Source organism: Thermobia domestica, chromosome 18, assembly GCF_964235325.1.
Source record: "Thermobia domestica chromosome 18, izTheDome1.hap1.1, whole genome shotgun sequence".
In the NCBI taxonomy this organism is placed as follows: Eukaryota; Metazoa; Arthropoda; class Insecta; order Zygentoma; family Lepismatidae; genus Thermobia; species Thermobia domestica.
The window spans coordinates 53,238,256-53,256,209 of record NC_137471.1 but is presented as its reverse complement, the minus strand read 5'-3'; the positions used below and the strand labels follow the sequence as shown (position 1 = coordinate 53,256,209).

Genomic DNA, 17,954 nt, shown 5'->3' with positions numbered 1-17,954 from the left:
CTGTCCCGCTTAAATTCAGTACCCACTTTTTCACCATGGAATACGAGAGCGCGGAGTCACCTAGTGTCTCTACCGTGTCCATATGAATTTCCTGTGGTGTTAAGCCCTTTTTATGCAGTACTCGATGATAGCTCGATTTTCTCCATGTCACAAATTTCCGTCACTTCGCCAATTTAGCGCCTTACAAACTCCTCATCTGAAACAATAGAAAAATGAAAGTTTACAAAATGACTACCAACGGATATAGCTACGCAGTTAATGTATACAAACGTAAAAATAATTGTTTCCCTCCTAGTCAAGCCACGCACTTTCCAATCCTTCCTCGTATTTGTATTTCTGTGTGAGAAAAGTAAACAAGCTCTAACTAGTTTTACCAGTAAAGACATTTTGAAAGCTATGTTAAATTCATCTGAATGTGTTGATCATCTAAACTTGAATATTCAATTGTGAAGGTGCTCTTTTAATTTCTGGGAAACTCTTTAAGAACAACCTTTACTACTATGTTTTAAAGACCAATGTATCGGGAGCTTGTCCACTAAAATTTCGGCAACGACCTATTCAAAATAGGAAGTAGTGGCGTCGTTTATTGATTTTTGTATTTATTGTCCGTAACTGTGTATGAACAGATCAGTGTCCATTTTTAATGACACTTTTTCACGTACCTCTGCAATCCTAAAGACACCTCGTCAACTGGTTTTGTTCAGTCTAGACAGTTGTATGAATGCTTTTCTTCTTCGTCACTTATTCCCAGCATCTGTATTCTGGGAGCTTGCAGAAGATTGCTAGCAATTAACGAAAGCATTCATGTCGCAAAGTATATATATATATATATTAAGCGAAAAAATAAAAGATCTAAAAAAAACGTACTGTAGCATTTCGTAGATAATTATTAAAGAAAACGAAAGTACTAGGGATAGACAAAATCGTTTTTTATAAAAATCGGAAACCGGTTTGTAGAAAAATCGAAAACTGACAATTCGGTTTTCCCTCAAACCGGTTTGGACTTTACCAAAACATTGTGCGATGGAAAACCAAACCGATTTTGATAGAAAATCGAAACCAGATTTGATACAAAACCGAACCTGCTTTCAGAAAGATGGTTTCTTGAAACTTTTCAAAAACTGGTTTTGGCCCCACCATTAGAAAATATAATAAGCCTACATTAGTACATTGAATCTCGAATTGTGTAAAATGATTAAGCATAACCAATTATATAATATGAACATATCTTCGTTAAGGTACAATATCAATTTCTCTGTTGTGTCTGTTTTATTAAAATTGCACTATCATCAGTAGTTATTACTCCTTTTTGTAGAAGATATACGTCTTTCACATGTATTAAGAAGGGTAATGATCCCGGTATAAACCCTTGTGAAACACCAGATTCTATTGTTACTTTCTAATTTGAGTTTTGCAAGATTATAATGATATTTTGCAAGTGGTAAACTAAGATAGGTACATATTTCTTTAATGCAACATTTTATGTTGCACAATATTTTACCTATCATTTATAAAATACAAAATAGTAGCAAATAATTAGTTATTGTATTAAAAATACATATATTATCATCTGTAATAGATTTTGTTTTAAAAACGCACATATTTTCTGCGTGATCTAAGTTGGACAATTTTAAATGTAACAGTGATGGCCAACATAGACAAATTTCACTGTACGTATTTGCCTTCTTTTTCAGAATAAAGGTGGCATTCAACATGTGTGGGTACCTCTTGCTCTGGCTGGTTTATTTGCATATCTGGTATCGCATTGCTTCATGACTGTATACGAGGTAAGTTCAAGGATCTTAATAAGAAACTAAATCTTAACATGATTTAAAAGTCAGAGCTACAGCTAGTGTACATTTAATATTGATTAACAAAGTTTTCTTGCAAGTACGAAGTGAACAAAATCATAGCACTGAAAGTGTTATTACAAAACGAAACTTGATAATCTCATGCGAAATAAATTGAAACATACTTCGGCTTTTATTATTTTTATTAATTAATGCCAGTGTAACAGTAGAAGCACTTCATATTTTTTAAAGGCACGGCGATGAAGTAAAATTTCCTACTGAAACTAACAATCCAGTGTTCCAAGCATCCTAATATGTTTCACTTATTAATACTACGAAAACTAATGAGGATAACAACTTGCAATGTTTTGTATTGCAATTGGCAACTCAATATATTTATTTTATTTCCACGTCAGTATGGGCTTCATTAGTTGCTCGCAAGATTCGTAAGCGGTAATCAACTGGGTGATATATATACTCACACTACTGCATTTATAATCCTTTGCTTAAAATCTGCAATGTTACGTACTTTACTCGTGTATACCTTTATCCTCCATGAAAACGCATTTTAAAAACTAAAGTTATGTTGGGGGAGTGAAGGAGCAAGACTATACGTCCATCATACCAATCCACACGCAATTGAAATGCAAGTTAAAGCAATCACAAGAAGTGGAAAGGTCCACCGTCAAGGTGAAAAACAATATTGAGATGTAAGTGTACCAGTTGTAGAAGGAAATTGAACTCTATCTTACCACGAAAAATATGCTTCAGATGTAGAAGCAATTGAAGATTGTAAGTTAGTCAAGCATCATATGCAACATTTTGTGAACTATTATTGATAATACACTTAATTCTGGATTATCTCCGAACTGACCTTCGTGGATCAAATAACCCACGAACATATTCAATGTAATTCTCAATTCTCGCTGGTATTTCACGTTTATTTATTTATTTATTTATTTATTTATTTTGCGTTCAAGAGACCACAGTGTTGTACATTTGTACATGTGGTATAGAACATGTCAAATCATATTAGCTCTATATAATAAACTACTACAATAATTTCATATACATCATATTAGTCTTACTACACGATATATATTAATACATAGATATACCACACCTTGTTTATTCATCTCCTGGTTTTATTCATAATGGGCGAATCTGTATTTTTTTGTACCTATTATGCTATCTTCATTTAGTATTTAGTAAACATCTATTGAAGATATTTGATTATAATAATATATAAATAAGAATAACTACTCATGTAATAATAAAATAAATACCTTCCTATTGATTAATACAACTACATGTTTCAAGCTTGAGCATGCTCATAAAATTCCGAGACAGTATAAAAGCAATGTTCTTGTAGGTACTTTGTTAGTCTTTGTTTAAAAAGGTGATCAGATTTTCAGTTTCTTATGTTGATGGTAAGCGATTATAAATTTGTATTCCTGTATATTTTGGACCTTTTTGGTATAGTGCTGTATTATGAATGGGAATTGCAAGATCGATTTTGTTTCTAGTATTGTATGTACGAATGTCACTGTTGCATTTAAGGGACGGTTTCATGTATTTTCTTAAAAAGATTGCCGTTCTCAGTATATAAAGACAAGGCAGTGGGTGAATTTTAAACTCTCGGGAATTTTTTTTTGCATGATACTCTTGATTTTGTACCTTTCATTGTTCTCAGTACCCTTTTTTGAATTTTAAAAATTGTCCTACTTTCTGCTGTGTTTCCCCAGTGTACTATTCCGTACATGAGTAGACTCTCAAACTGACTATGATAAATTACTTTTAATGTTGATAGGTTAAAAGATGTTTTCACACTTTTTAAGGCATAGTGCACCTTACAAAGTTTCTTTTGGAGTATCGATACGTGCCTATCCCACGTTAGTGTATCACTTACCCAGAGTCCTAGAAATTTCGTTGCTTTAACGTTATCTATATATTTATTTTTAATAGATACAATTGGATTGTTTACATTTGTATTTCGAGAGTGATGAAAGTTTAGTACTGTAGTTTTATCGGTATTTAATTTTAATTTATTATTTTCAAGCCACGAGTTTAATTCTACTATTGTTTGTTCGATGCTAACTTGCATTTTACTGTCGGTGTATTCAGTAATGGCTAGACTTGTATCTTCAGCAAACATGATTAGTTTGGCAGTTTTTATGTAAGCTGGAAGATCATTGATGAAAATTATGACGAGAATAGGCCCTAATATCGAGCATTGTGGCACCCCGCATTTTATTGGTTTAATGTCAGAGATATATTTGGAGCTTGTACCCCGCTGATCCGTGTGATCATTTACTACGGCTTGATCTCTACCTTCTAAATAGCTTTGGAAGCATTTATTTACAACTCCTCTTACACCTATATTGTTTAATTTTTCGAGGAGTATTTGATGTGAAACAAGGTCGAAAGTCTTAGTTAAGTCTAGAAAAATGCCAGTATATTTTTTCCTGTCATCTAATGCGTCACGAATATAATCGAGATAATTAAATATTGTTATTTCAGTTGACTTTTTGCGTTGGAAACCATTTTGAGCAATGTCTATTATATTATATATTTTTAGGAAGCTTATTATACATTTTTACATAGTTGATTCGATAACTTTTGCGATTTCTACCTTATGCCTATCATCTTTTTTATGAATTGGCTTAATTCGTGCTAACTTTACTTTTTTGAGGAAACTGCCCTGTTGAAAAGGAAAGATTTATAAGATATGTTAACGGTGTCTCTATAAGAGTGGAACTTTTCTTCAGTATTACTTTTGGAATGTTATCAAAACCTACGGACCACTTGTCTTTCTGCTTTGAAATTATTTGAGCAACTTCGTATTGTTTTTTGTATCCTATCTTCAGCAGATTTTATTGCAAAGTTGTACCCGTTACATTTTTATTTCCGATTTCAGTAAAATAGTTGTTCATAATACTAGCAACTAATACTGGGTCAGTTATTTTAGTGTCTCTATCATACAATTCAATGTCTTCTATCTCCCTAGAAGATGCTTTACTATTTATTTCACTCTTTACTATTTTCCAAAGTGTGTTTGGTTTATTTTTTGAAAACTCAAATTGTTTGTTATATTCCATTTTTTTAGCCATTTTTTATTACAAGTCTATATATGCGCTTATAATTCGCGTAATATCTATTAAGTTCCGGGTTTGATAACTCTTGATTAACTCTTTGTGTCAACTCTCTAATTGTTTTGCTGGATTTTATTATTTCTGAAGTTATCCACGACTTTGTCTTATGTGTGTAAATTTTATGAATGGTTGTCGGGAATGCTATGTTAAAGTAATTAAGGAAATATTTCCAGCCTTTATCTACTGTACTTTGCTTGTAGATATCCTCCCATGTTTCACCACTTAAGAGATAGTTAAAGTAATTCATTCACATTGTCTTCACTAAAATTTCTTTTAGTGATAATTTTTGATTTTCTGTTAGTATTGCTAATGGTTACATTTAGAATAGTAAAAACTTGAGCTTCATGGTCGGAAAATCCGGTATTGAAAACTTTCACGGAATATTCTAAAACATTTTTGTTTAGCAGCATTTGGTCTATTGCGCTCTTTGTTGTCTGTGTTATTCTGAAGGGTTCCCTAACTACTGGCGTTAAGATATATGAATCAATAAGAACCTGTACGTTATGATCGATATCGTTTGACAAAATATATATATATATATATATATATTCAGGTCACCTATTACCACTACCTTATTACTTGGAGTAGTTAATTTTTTCAGTATTTCATCTAAATTGTGTGCTAGTACCTTAATATTGCTATTCGGGGTTCTGTAAATACAGATGATAAATAGTTTTTGTTTTGGTAACTCCATTGTACAGGACTCAAAGTCTTTTTCGGTGTTTTAAGTAAAATTTTTACATATACTTGTTTCTAATTCTGTTTTGATGTAGATCGCAACTCTTCGTCTTTGGGTACCCGTTCTACAGTAGCGCTCTACTAATGTATAGTTATAGATTTTATAATATTCTATTTCATCTAATTTTAACCAATGTTCCTTTAAACAGATTACATGTATATTATCTAATTCAGTGGAAAGTAGTACTTCTAGCATGTTAATTTTTACCTTATTGAGACCTTGAACATTTTGATGAAAAATATTAATGCCACCTATCGATACATGTGGAGCATTTTGTTTCTTACTTAATTTTTTTCTGTCATGCGGAAATATTAGTTTTGAATTAGTTGACGTTTCACGAGTGTTTGTACATTTAGTGGCGTCAGTATCCCCTACCATAAAAAAATCACTTGATAATACTTTTCGCGTTCTCTTCCGTCGTTCTACCTTTAGGTCATTTTCTGTAGTTACATCGTTTTCTGTGCGTGGGTGCGATAACTTGTTTTCATAATTTGGTTTACTAACATTACTAACTTTACTAACATTACTGCTAATTTTCCCTGATCCTATAACGTCATTATAATCTGTTGTCATATTGCTACTATCATCTGCTTTCTCGTTTAAACCATTTGACCTCTGTACTAAGCTAATTCTATCCACATAATCTAACCCTACACCGATACAGTGTGAATTCACGTTGAGCTGAACATCAAGGTTCTTGTTTGCGATATTTCTACTGTCAAGTACTACAGGAGCTACATCTTTGTTATTTTCTACTGAGACTTGCCATACTAGTGGTATAGGATCCCTCTTTGGCTGCTGTTTGACTAGATAATTCAGTTTTTCTGCCAAAATTGTTTTACCTATCCCGTTGAAATGCAACCCATGTCTGGTGTGATACTCCCTTGGACTGTTGCTAATATCTAACACTTTAACATTTTTGAAATGTTTACACACTTTTATTTCTTTATTCGTATTCTGTACTTCTATATTTCCAATCGATGATCCAATAATGTCATGTCTGTGCGGTATAGTGCTCACTATGGCATTTGTATGTGTTAGATTGGATAAGGTTTTCTTAATACTTCAACTACACTTCGCGAGTCATTTTTTGCAACGTCATTTGCCCACCTATCACGATGACACTATCGTTTTTCGTAAGAACTTTATCGTTCATTACTGGTTTAGTTATTTCATTAAGTCCTGCATCTGGCTTCACAATCCCTATAATCGACATACTTGCACTATTACGTTTCATTCTTTTAGCAATACCTCTTCCATGACTATTTCCGAGAAGTAGAATATTCCCTTGCACATGAATATTTGGGGTCTTCACTTCTGAATGACAGTCTTTACCTTGCTTTGCCGTCAAAACTGGTTTTAATTTATTTTGCACTGGTATACCGTTTATCACGTTTCTTGACTCGCGCACCATAATCTTTTATCCTTATGTTAATTCAGTAGTAGTACTGAGTATCTGAAATCTATTTGTTACCTCAGTATCTGTAGCTAAACCTTGCTGCTTTTTTGCACGATTTAGCATGCTGTCCTTTTTCTTTACAGTTGTCCAATTACTAGTTTTATCCCACCTCTGTTGATTTACTGTGTTATTTTTCACAGCATCACTGTACAATTCTTGTCTATATTGTGGATGGTTTTTACGTTCTTTTCCTTGCACGTCTCCTTGCACTAGGTTGACGTTTGTGATTTGCAGCAATTTCGTAGTAAGTTCTGTTTTCATTTTTTAGTGCATTTAACTCAGATTTCAGTTACTGTATATCTTCTGTTAGAAGTTTTAAACATGCTTCTACACTTTAGATATCACAATCATAGTTTACCTTTGTTGATGCATTACCGTCCTTTGTTTCCAAAGCATAATTAGGAACCTGAAGAGTTTTTAGCTTTAATTTACTTATGAATGTGTCTCTGCTTCTCATTTTATTTTCACACGCATCACAGTACTCTATAATACTACTGACATTGTTTTTTGCCCCATAATTGCACAACTTAACATCTTTACTTAAATTTGCTTCCACTACTGTTTTTTGTATACAACCTCTAGCCGCCAAAGGTTTTCCTTGTCAAAATCACTACCAGTCTCCATAAACTTTCTCCACCAATCTTTAATGCTATTCGTAGATGGTGGCTCCTGCAGTACCTTGTTCTGAACTTTCTCTGGGCCTGGATAGCAGATTATGTTTTGATATATACCTGTTATGCATTGTGCTTTCTCCTACACTTCTATTTTACTGAATAAATTCGTTGTGAAAAGTACACATATATAGCGGTCAGTGACGTCTCTGGACATAATTTTTCGGTAGTTCACAGCATTAGAAAATTCTAATTCTAGAATTATTTCAGTATTCTAAATAAGCGAAACGATAAAATTAAAATATAACTAAAGTAACCATATATATTTATATATAATAAAAAGTACCCATTAAAAAACAAATGCTCGATTTAATTTAATTTAATTTAGGACTTCAGCAAACATGTAGCAAAGGGTTGGTTGGAGATACACATAAAAATTAAGTGTCTGATGGAGACAACGTTAAGTTGTCGAAACCGTTACACTGTAATTTAGTTTTTAATAAACAAGTGTATATACTCTGGTCAGAAGTGTTTATTATTTCTATAAAAATTAACTATGGATTTACTACTTAAATAGTTTAGAACAGGACCTAGTAACTGTTGGATAGACAAATAATAGAGAGTTATTTCTGGTACATAAAATTAAGACTATATTTCTTTTGAAGATTGTAGCAGAGGGTTAATTTTGGGAGAGACATAGACATCAATCATAAAGTTAGTTCTGGAGTATATTTAGATATAACTTAAATACTTGTTTCAAGCAGATACAGTGAGTTTCTGAGATATACATAGATGTAAATCATAAATTTAGGGGAAAAAATTCAGAAGTGGTCTGATCCTAAAAGTATGTACAAGCGATCTTGTAGTAAAGGGTAAATTCTCGGTACTAAACCACTTCCGTAAACACTATAAGTTTTTTAAAAAAATCTATGTCGTTCTCAATATTCTGTTTTACAAGAGAGGTAAAATGAAGTTTTTGTATGCATTAAAATGAATCCAATAGACCAAAGTTTATAAGATTTTGATCTATGACATTTTATGAATTGACTACCACACTGCATACTACTTTAACATATCAATAGCTCAATTTCGAAAAGGAAGAAAGAAAAAATTAGATAGTTTATGTTAGTCAACTTATGATAAGTATATATTATTGCTTCTTCTCCTGTCTTCTCTCATACCGACACCTTAGCTTATTCGTTTCTTTTAACAAGAAGTTATATGTTAAAGAAAAAGTTTCATTATCAATTAATTTTCCATAAAATGATCGGGAGGCCCTTTCATGATTTTTTTCCCTTGTGATGTTTAATTTAGTATAATATTTTTCAGTAATTCATGCTGAAAATGTACATTTATATTTCCCTTCCTGTTGTATGTTTAATCTAAAACTAACTTCTCTTTTTTTAACAGATGACGATTGATACCATATTCCTTTGTTTCTGTGAAGACTGTGAAATCAATGACGGTATATCAAAACCGTACTACATGAGTCGAGGTCTCATGGTAAGTTCAATACTTAACATGCCTTACAACATTTATTACTTTCACATTTTAACGTTTTGGTAGAAATGCACATCCACAGTTTTTGTAATTCTGCTTCAGATCCTATAAAAACACCGAGATTACACATAATCCAAATCACTATTTGAGTTGTTATTCGAAACAAATATTTTAAAAACAAACGAAATGCCCCAAGAGGCTCAGAGAATGTTGATAACCGAGAAATCAACAGCAAAAGGGTAAATGCTGAAGTGTCCTTTTGGTGCGATCCTACAAAAGAAGTCTGGGAAGATTCACTTTGATCTGATTGTGATTAATAGAAGCACAAAATTCAACTCCAAAGCAAAGTGTTTCATTCTACACCATCTCTAACCACCAGAATAAATATACTATGTAACGTCTAAATTAACGAATTTTGTTGACTGATACAAAATTTATCCTGAGATTTTCTTATTTTATTTATGTTTTTAAAGAACGTTGTAACTTTTAAACTATATCTAATTTTCACCAATATTAGCACTTCAAGTAACTCAAGATTTCAATTATAAATTTGTTCAAAATTTTACTTTTAATGAACAACTTCCAATAATCGTATGGAACACAGAAACCACAGTCAGTACCATCTGCAAACTAGCATATGATGTCACTAGTACTGTAATGTTACTATCACCTGAGTTTGAAATGTTTGCTTCCGTTAAGTACTGAGTAAATCAAGTTGCTTCATTGTGCCCCTTGTTTCACTGTACCTTACTTTCCCCTACATACCTTATATCACATTGGCTCGTCCTCTGATCAATGGTGGACTGAGACGTAAAGGGTCCAGGCGGGAATAAATCATAGGGACCAAATATACACTATATGGAGGTCTGGGGCTGACATACATACGGACGGACGTCATTGCTACGCCAATGCTTGCGCCTCCTCCATATATTGATCCTGCATAGAATTCGTGGCCAATTGCATTATTAGTTATTACACACAACTTAAACACAACTTACACACAGCCTTTAAACAGTTAAGCTCTATCAATGGTTATTATTATATGCTTGATTGAAGGGAGCTCTATCATGTTTATTATTATTATTATTATTATTATTATTATTATTATTATTATTATTATTATTATTATTATTATTATTATTATTATTATTATTATTATTATTATTATTATTGTTGTAGGGGTCCAGGCGGGAATTCCAACCTTCTTGCTCGGACCAGTCCGCCACTTTCTCTGTTGTATTTTATTACATAACATTCTCAGTATTTCTATTAATTTGGTGTTAAACACCATTTACACATGTCTATCATGCCTAGTGTTTCTGGTTTTGGCAAAGACCAGTTGATTTTTAATTTTTAACTCAACATTAACATACAAATACTATATCATGCATGTATATTTTCTGTACAGTAAAATGATAATAATAATAATAATATTGATGTATTAGTCCGCCTGATTTCATTACAAGCTCCGAAAAGAAGAAGAAGAAGAAGAGAAGTCGCAGCCCTGTTATTATTTGTAGAAATACTTGTATATAGCTCTAAGTTTATGTTATACAACTGATTTAGTTCCGGACATTACTATCATTCATATTGTCCGGTTGATTACTAATTCTTTAAATCTATTTCCAGGAATTTGTTCAAAACAGCAAGAAAGCATTAGCTAACTTAGACTCCGCTAAAAGTCGTGGAGAAGCCTGGGGAGAGAACGGTACAAGCAACCTAGCTTTCACTGTGGAAGACGGAAACAAAAAGGACTAAGATATATATATATATATATATATATATATATATATATATATATTTAGTTAAAAGTAATTCTGTGAAAATATTTTTACGTACATTATTTGTAACTACTTTACGGTATACTATAGTTCGTTAAGCTGTTCAGTCATATCTTTTCGAAAAGTGGTAGCAGCGAATATTCGAAACTGACTTACGTACCTGTGAGTTTAAAAACAGTTGTACAATTAAGTTAACATTTTAACATATAGTGAAGATACTACTAACTCCATTTTGATGTTAATACTTCCCTATATTATTCGAAAATACTGAAAAGAATATGAAGAGGCATTGAGCGTACAGAAGTATACGATAAAGATCTTCCACAGTAGAATTATTTGAATTATAATGCAATATTTGTGAATAACAACAAAAAGCTTTATATAAAACTAACTGAAGGAGATAGTATAACAGCGTAGGAGTGCTGAAATCGAAATCCGGACTGAAGCTGTTTCGTTATCACAAGGTTCTTGAATGAGATATTCAAGATATTAGTTTCCATATACAGTTGTCACCGAAAATGCATACGTATATTCTTTTTATGAAGCATTTTCCAGAATATACTGTTACCTGCCGGAATAAAATTAAACCTTTTTTCGTTTTGTAATTCGCCACTCAGAACTCGACATATTTTACACTTAAAATAGATAACCAAAGATATTTCTCATATACTGACATGAACAGATAGGCAATTGTTTTAGTGTATATTAACCTCGTAAATTTAAAATAAAAGTATTCAAATATATTATAATGTTACTATCAATATTATCTATATAGTGGGAAGTAATACACCTGGCTGGTATAATTAGTCATCAAAAACCTTATACTTCAGACCAGTTGTCATTAACAACACAGCAAATTAAAATAGTTAGCTAGTATCTTCAAATGATAAAATTTCCAAACAAAATTCTCTGAAAATTGTTGCCTACTGTGTGGAAACATTCAGTTATTCTCGTTCTATATTTAAAGTTCGTGAAGAGGTAACACCTTAAATACTTCACTATAACGTAAGCCATTTGAAGGCCAATCTTATTAATAAACTCAAAATCCTGCTCATCTATATCCTGTAGTTAAATTCAAATAACATGCTAAGTATTGAATTTTCTCTTACAGTTGTCAACAATGTCAACACAGGTAAGAAAATATTTTAGAGAGAAAACTATGTGTAGGAATTAATCACACATGAAAGTAAAAAATGAAAACAATTTACACTACTAAACAAAAACTTGTTGCTGCTACATAGAATACATCCTTAAATCTTTGCAATTATTTTTCTTCTTCTTTGCTGGCCACGATGCTTAGTGGTACAAAGCTCACCTCTGGGGCGTGTGGTATGATCCCAGCTTTTGCCAAGTGAGCTTTGTGTTGGACAAACACCTAGTGCGTGGGTTTTCTCGGGAGTTCTCTTATTTCATCCTACTTACTTCATTCCATCCTTTCATTCGTTATCTTCAATATTGTTTGGGATCTAGTCTTAGTGCATAATCGTGGGACGAACTAGAAATTTCATTTCATTTTGTTCTTCTTCTGTAACTGGTAATGACGGAGAATGTGTCAATAAGTTATTCCAACTTATCTGGAGAAAGCACTGTAGTGGTTTGTTTATTGATCATGTGGTGCCCTTAGATATGGAGGATATGTACAACTTGTTCTTTGTTTTAATATTGACTGTACACGATTGTTAAAAGAAAAAGAAAGAGAGAGAAAAAGGACTTGTTGGAGAGATGTTTGAGAAACAACTTTTTCCAATCATTGGACAAAATTTACAAACAGACTGACAGATTAGCTTATAAAACGAATTATCTGTTTCTTTTCTTAGCAAATACAGTGCTACGTCATTATTGAAACAGAGATCTTACAACCTCCAGAATAACAACACAACATACTACCGTTTTTTGGATTACATTTTTTTTCTGTACAAAAGTCTAAATTCCATACATACTAACATCAAAATAACAAACTCAAATTAGTAACAGCATAAATCTCCTGTATCTGACGATACACAGAAAGGGAAATAAATTTCACACACCAAGATTTACCGCGAAGATACAGCAGAGTACCAAATACATAATGCAGTTTAGGCACACTTAGTAACTAAGTTAATTATGCACCGAGGCCATGGTAGACGGTGTTGAGATGGATGAAAATGGTGGAATGACGAAAGTGGGAGAAAACGGGAGAACCCCGAGAATCTCACATACATGTATTTGTCTACCACAAAGCTCGCTTGACAAGAGTTAGGATCGAATCAGAGACACCAAGTGCGAGAGCTGAGGGATCTACAACTGAGCCAAGCAGGTCCCAAATCAAACTGAAGTTAACATTTGGAAAAATTTCCTTCGCAGGGCTTCAATTTTTTGTTTCAGCTCTTAGAACAAAAACAAAAACTTTTATTTAAACACCGAAAAAAAAAGTGGTTACAGAACTTGACACTTCGAAGAAATGGTTACATCAGATTGATACATCACTCCTAAAACATATGCAAACATGGAATGGACAAGGTTTTTTTTTATTATTATTATTAGGTTGAAACAAATTACAATTTTTTTTCGGGGGGCAGCAAAATTTTAACACATTAGTACACCCATAAGAAAGTAGAGAAACTTATCAAATTATAAAAGTTTCTCCACTGATCAGCTGTGTCTCGCAGGTGTCTAAGATTTTCATGTACAGTCAGCAACAAAAGTTCTTTCCGTTTATGAAATTAGTTTCGTAAATAACTTCAAAATGGAAGGACAATTTGAGTACAGTTTTCAGTAAATTAAAAATAATATAATTTTGTGTACATTCCAGCGATACCACCGTTATTCTCAAAATAAATTTTACCAATCGGAAAGAACCTTTGTCGCTGACTGGACACATCAAGACTTACGTAGGTATAGAATGGAACACAGGCACTAAACTGAAACAATATATTCGGAATGCCAGACGCAACAATCCGTAACATCAGTCTTTCAAAACATCTGGAAAGCAAATCGACAAAGTGAAAATGGTTCAAAAAAAAAAACTGTAGAGACCTTTTTCAGTAAACGAAGGAATCAAATTTCAATTCTTATATGGGCACTCTCTGGACAGATGTTGGAACAATACAGTGATATTTTCACCGTAGTCACCAATCGCAGAAGGGACACAATTAATTAAGATCTGTATACTGCGTAACAGCAAGAAGTTTTTGTTTACCAATGTAAACTTTTTTTTATTTCATATTCAATTAATTCTCATATATCCTATCCCCACTAAGACCTTTTCTTACCTGTCTTCACAATGCTGATATCTGTCAGCGAATATTCAACTTCTAACATGTTTATCTGAACTATATGATACAGAAAACAAACATGCATTTTGAGTTTATTGACGCTAGATCATTACCATTATATTATACGATATTTACTCATCAACAATCCCAGTGTGATTCATTCGAACTTGTTTCGTTCTGAAAGAGTTCCTATGTACAATCTTTTATCATGAACGAAAACGATACGCAACGAGGTGAGGTTAAAAATGGTTTTCATATATATATTGTATAGAATTATCAATGAACGAGGTTTACCAAACCAATACATAAGTAGTGATATGTGTGTGTGTTTATAGACGAATTTCAATTAAAATTTTCAATTATTCAATTATTACTGTTTTGTCTCTAGCATCTGATGATTTTAGAAAAAATATTGACATGCATGCTAATCTTAACACATTAGTATAATTTTTAAGGAAAGTTTACCTTTACTAAGTATTCTAGTTTCAGTTTCCGTAGGAGTTTGTAGCGGTTATTAATTTACTACTTTACGCTGTACTAAGTATTCTGGTTTCAGTTTCCGTAAGGATTTGTACTGGTTATTACATTAATACTTTAACTAAAAATACTCTTCCGATTTTCGGGTATAGAATAACATCTATTATTGTGGTAAGTTACATTTCATTACCTCCTTTCACTTACGAAAACGGGCAAAAGAAAAAAATGGTTAGCTTTTGTATCATTTTTAGTAATCTGCCGTCTTAATAAAAACAGCAAAATTATCAACAGTGTCTGGTTAAATAATAAGAGCTCTGTAGAAAGGCTCAAAAGTAAACAAATCAAATTTACAGAACGAAGAGGAAAATTTACCCTCGTCCGTTTTAGAACTTGAATCAATTCCCTCATTATTCAAGTTTGTGAAAATTCGAAAATGTTTATACTTATTTTGCTGAAGTCTCTTGAGTATGATAAGATTTCATATGATCCGTTAAGACATCAATGCAAACACATTGCTATATTATACTGAATAAAAATAAATAAAAGTAATCCTGCACGTCAAATATCTTAAAAAAGAAAGCAAAAGAGTTTACTGATAATCGAAGTAGGTTTGAAATGTTTGAATTGTAAATAATGGTATTGAAAATTGTATATGATATTAAAATTATTATGATTGTTATATCAATAACACATATTTTAAGATTTTATACATCTTCTGTAGATTAGTTAAGAACCAAGGTTGGTTAGCTTCCTCGTATTTTTAATAAAGTATTAAAGCAGAAATAGAAGTGGATCTGACAAGGTAGGGGAGGCATGACGTCACGCCGTCCCTTGTGCCTATCTTTGCCCATTGTAATTTTTTAGGAAGTGGAGGGACGCCATAGATATTTTTGAAAGTGGAAGAACGGCGTCCCCGCGTTCCCGCAAATTTTACCTCTGCATTAAAGTATTGTTGCAAGCAAGCGCAATAGGTACTGTATTTCTTACCTCTAACTTACTTAATTCCCTAACTCTGGATACCACTACCGGTTAAATATTGTTTTTAAACTTTTACACATTATAAATTTATAGTTCGGGATTTCTTAGCATTTGTTTATCTTGATGATCGTTTCATCACCAGCTTCTTCAGGGAAACACAACTATAGACTGTTTAGCGTTTCCCTGAAGAAGTTGACAGTTAATCTGATAAATAAACGTTGGAATACAATAAACATTTTTTTTTTTTAAAAAAAAAGAAAGTGATTTATTAAAATGGTTCAATACTGATGGTTATTCAATTCTAAGAATAACTTCAGAGTTGTATTCAAGGAAACTGATATTCGGTAAATTCCCGAACATTTTAGATGCAAGGAGAACGGGGGCACAAGATAGCTCACCGACATAACGCAAGAGATCCTTGGTTCGATCTCATAATGAAAATTTGTGGATAACATCGCATGCATGAGGATTCTTTCGTTTCGTTTAGTCTATGGAGCATAGCCGAGGCACGTTAAACTAGACCCCATTTTTATTTATTTATTGTAAATACAGCCATGAATTTATATTTAACATTGAATCAATAGTAATGGTTTGTTTATTATAGAATCGAATCGAATCTTTCAGTAAGGAAAGGTAATTTGTATTTCCTTGCATTTACACTTAAACGAAGTGGGGAAGCTAATAAATCTTGCTTTTTAAGTGGTAATTATACCAGTTCTTTTACTTGTATTAGTATTAGTTTGTAATAAATATTTCGTTGTCTATAAAAATTAAACAATAAGAATCGTAAGTACAAAATAGGGGTGTGTGGGTAACATCAAGATACTTTTTGTCTTTCTTCTAACTACCATAAGTACGTATGAACTTTTGTAATTCACTCTCGTGTTTCAGTGTTCTCTGAGACTTTCTTCGGTGGCATCTAAACGTTGTTAAGCTGGAAGTATAGTGAAAGTTAATTCCTTCCAGGGGCACTCTTCTGAGAGAAAAGTAGATATCATCACTTTTCAAAACCATAATTTCCCTCTTGGAAAAAGTGGGTTGCACAGTTAATAACATTAAGTATTACGACTAATTTTAGATCTTTCTTCTTCGCTGATTTTTTACCTTTGCGAATATGTTTGTAACGGAATTTCAGATAGCTGTTGGTTACTTCCCACAAAAGAAAAGAAACAGGCTTCTTAAAGAGATTTTTGAGAATCATCAGGTACGATGTTCGTTGTTACAGTAAATTCAACTTACCTACCACGGTCCACTGTAAAATAAACAGTATGTTGTCTGAATGACAGGCATTTTGTAAATTGAATTTTAAACTTACAATTTACATAAATCCTTCGTCAGTAGTTCTCGTGACATCCAATGAACGAGTGTCTCACTGTTACCGACTCATCCCTATATTATTTTGCACTCCTGTTTTTGTATTTGTTGCAACTTATTTAGAGATACTATTTTAAATGTATGTATATTCTTAACAACAAACTGTACATGAGTATTTAATTTTATAATTTGTCAGAGTGTATTAATGTATTTTCTTATCCAAGACACACTAATGACAACTGGGTATATTTTCTAATTCCCCGGTGTTAATATTGAACTTAATACAAAATGTTCCTCAGTTTAACATACAGTTAACTTCTGTAAAGAAGTTTTCAGAACTATATTCTTATTAAAATTGTATATTAAAATTCACAAAGTTTATGTTACCAATCTGTAATTCGTTTGTAAAGTGATTTATTTGTATAAATTTATGTATTTTCAATAAAGTCAAATGTTTTCTAATTTCAACCAAAAGGCTTTCATACAGAATATAAGTGTACGATGGAAAACAAAGTTCTCTGTGGAAGGTATGGATAGAGGTGTTTATTCAAAACAAATGCTGTGAAAATAAGAACAATGATTACTGTATACTTCCGCATAAGAACCACTACAAAATGGTTATGCATTGCCGCCAGTTAGTCTGGTCTCGCATTGTCGTCCAAAATGACAAGCTTAGATTGCCTGCTGCAAATAGCACACTTAAGTATTGCCACAAGTCTGACAACCGTTGAGCTCTGATTGCTCTATTTTCAATCCTTACAGGAATAGAATGGGCCACTCATTCCAACTTTCTGCTAGCATTGCGATAGCGCCATCTGCAGGATTTTGATCGTACATCACCAAATGACGTATGGATAACTTGAATTAAGCCGATGTCTTGTTTGTCCCACTGCTTAAAG

At 32.5% G+C, this 17,954-nt stretch overlaps 1 protein-coding gene across 1 annotated transcript in view; it reads left to right on the top strand.

The window, feature by feature from the left end:
* The window catches only part of LOC145675973 (choline transporter-like protein 1), a 156,114-nt gene extending 138,616 nt beyond the window's left edge, over positions 1 to 17,498 (top strand). The window contains exons 15-17 of the mRNA XM_081746802.1: positions 1,695 to 1,787; positions 9,162 to 9,254; positions 10,881 to 17,498. Of these exons, the coding sequence (XP_081602928.1) occupies positions 1,695 to 1,787; positions 9,162 to 9,254; positions 10,881 to 11,009 (315 nt within the window). The 3' untranslated portion in view covers positions 11,010 to 17,498. The remainder of the gene's footprint in view (positions 1 to 1,694; positions 1,788 to 9,161; positions 9,255 to 10,880) is intronic.
* Positions 17,499 to 17,954: the final 456 nt, after the last annotated feature.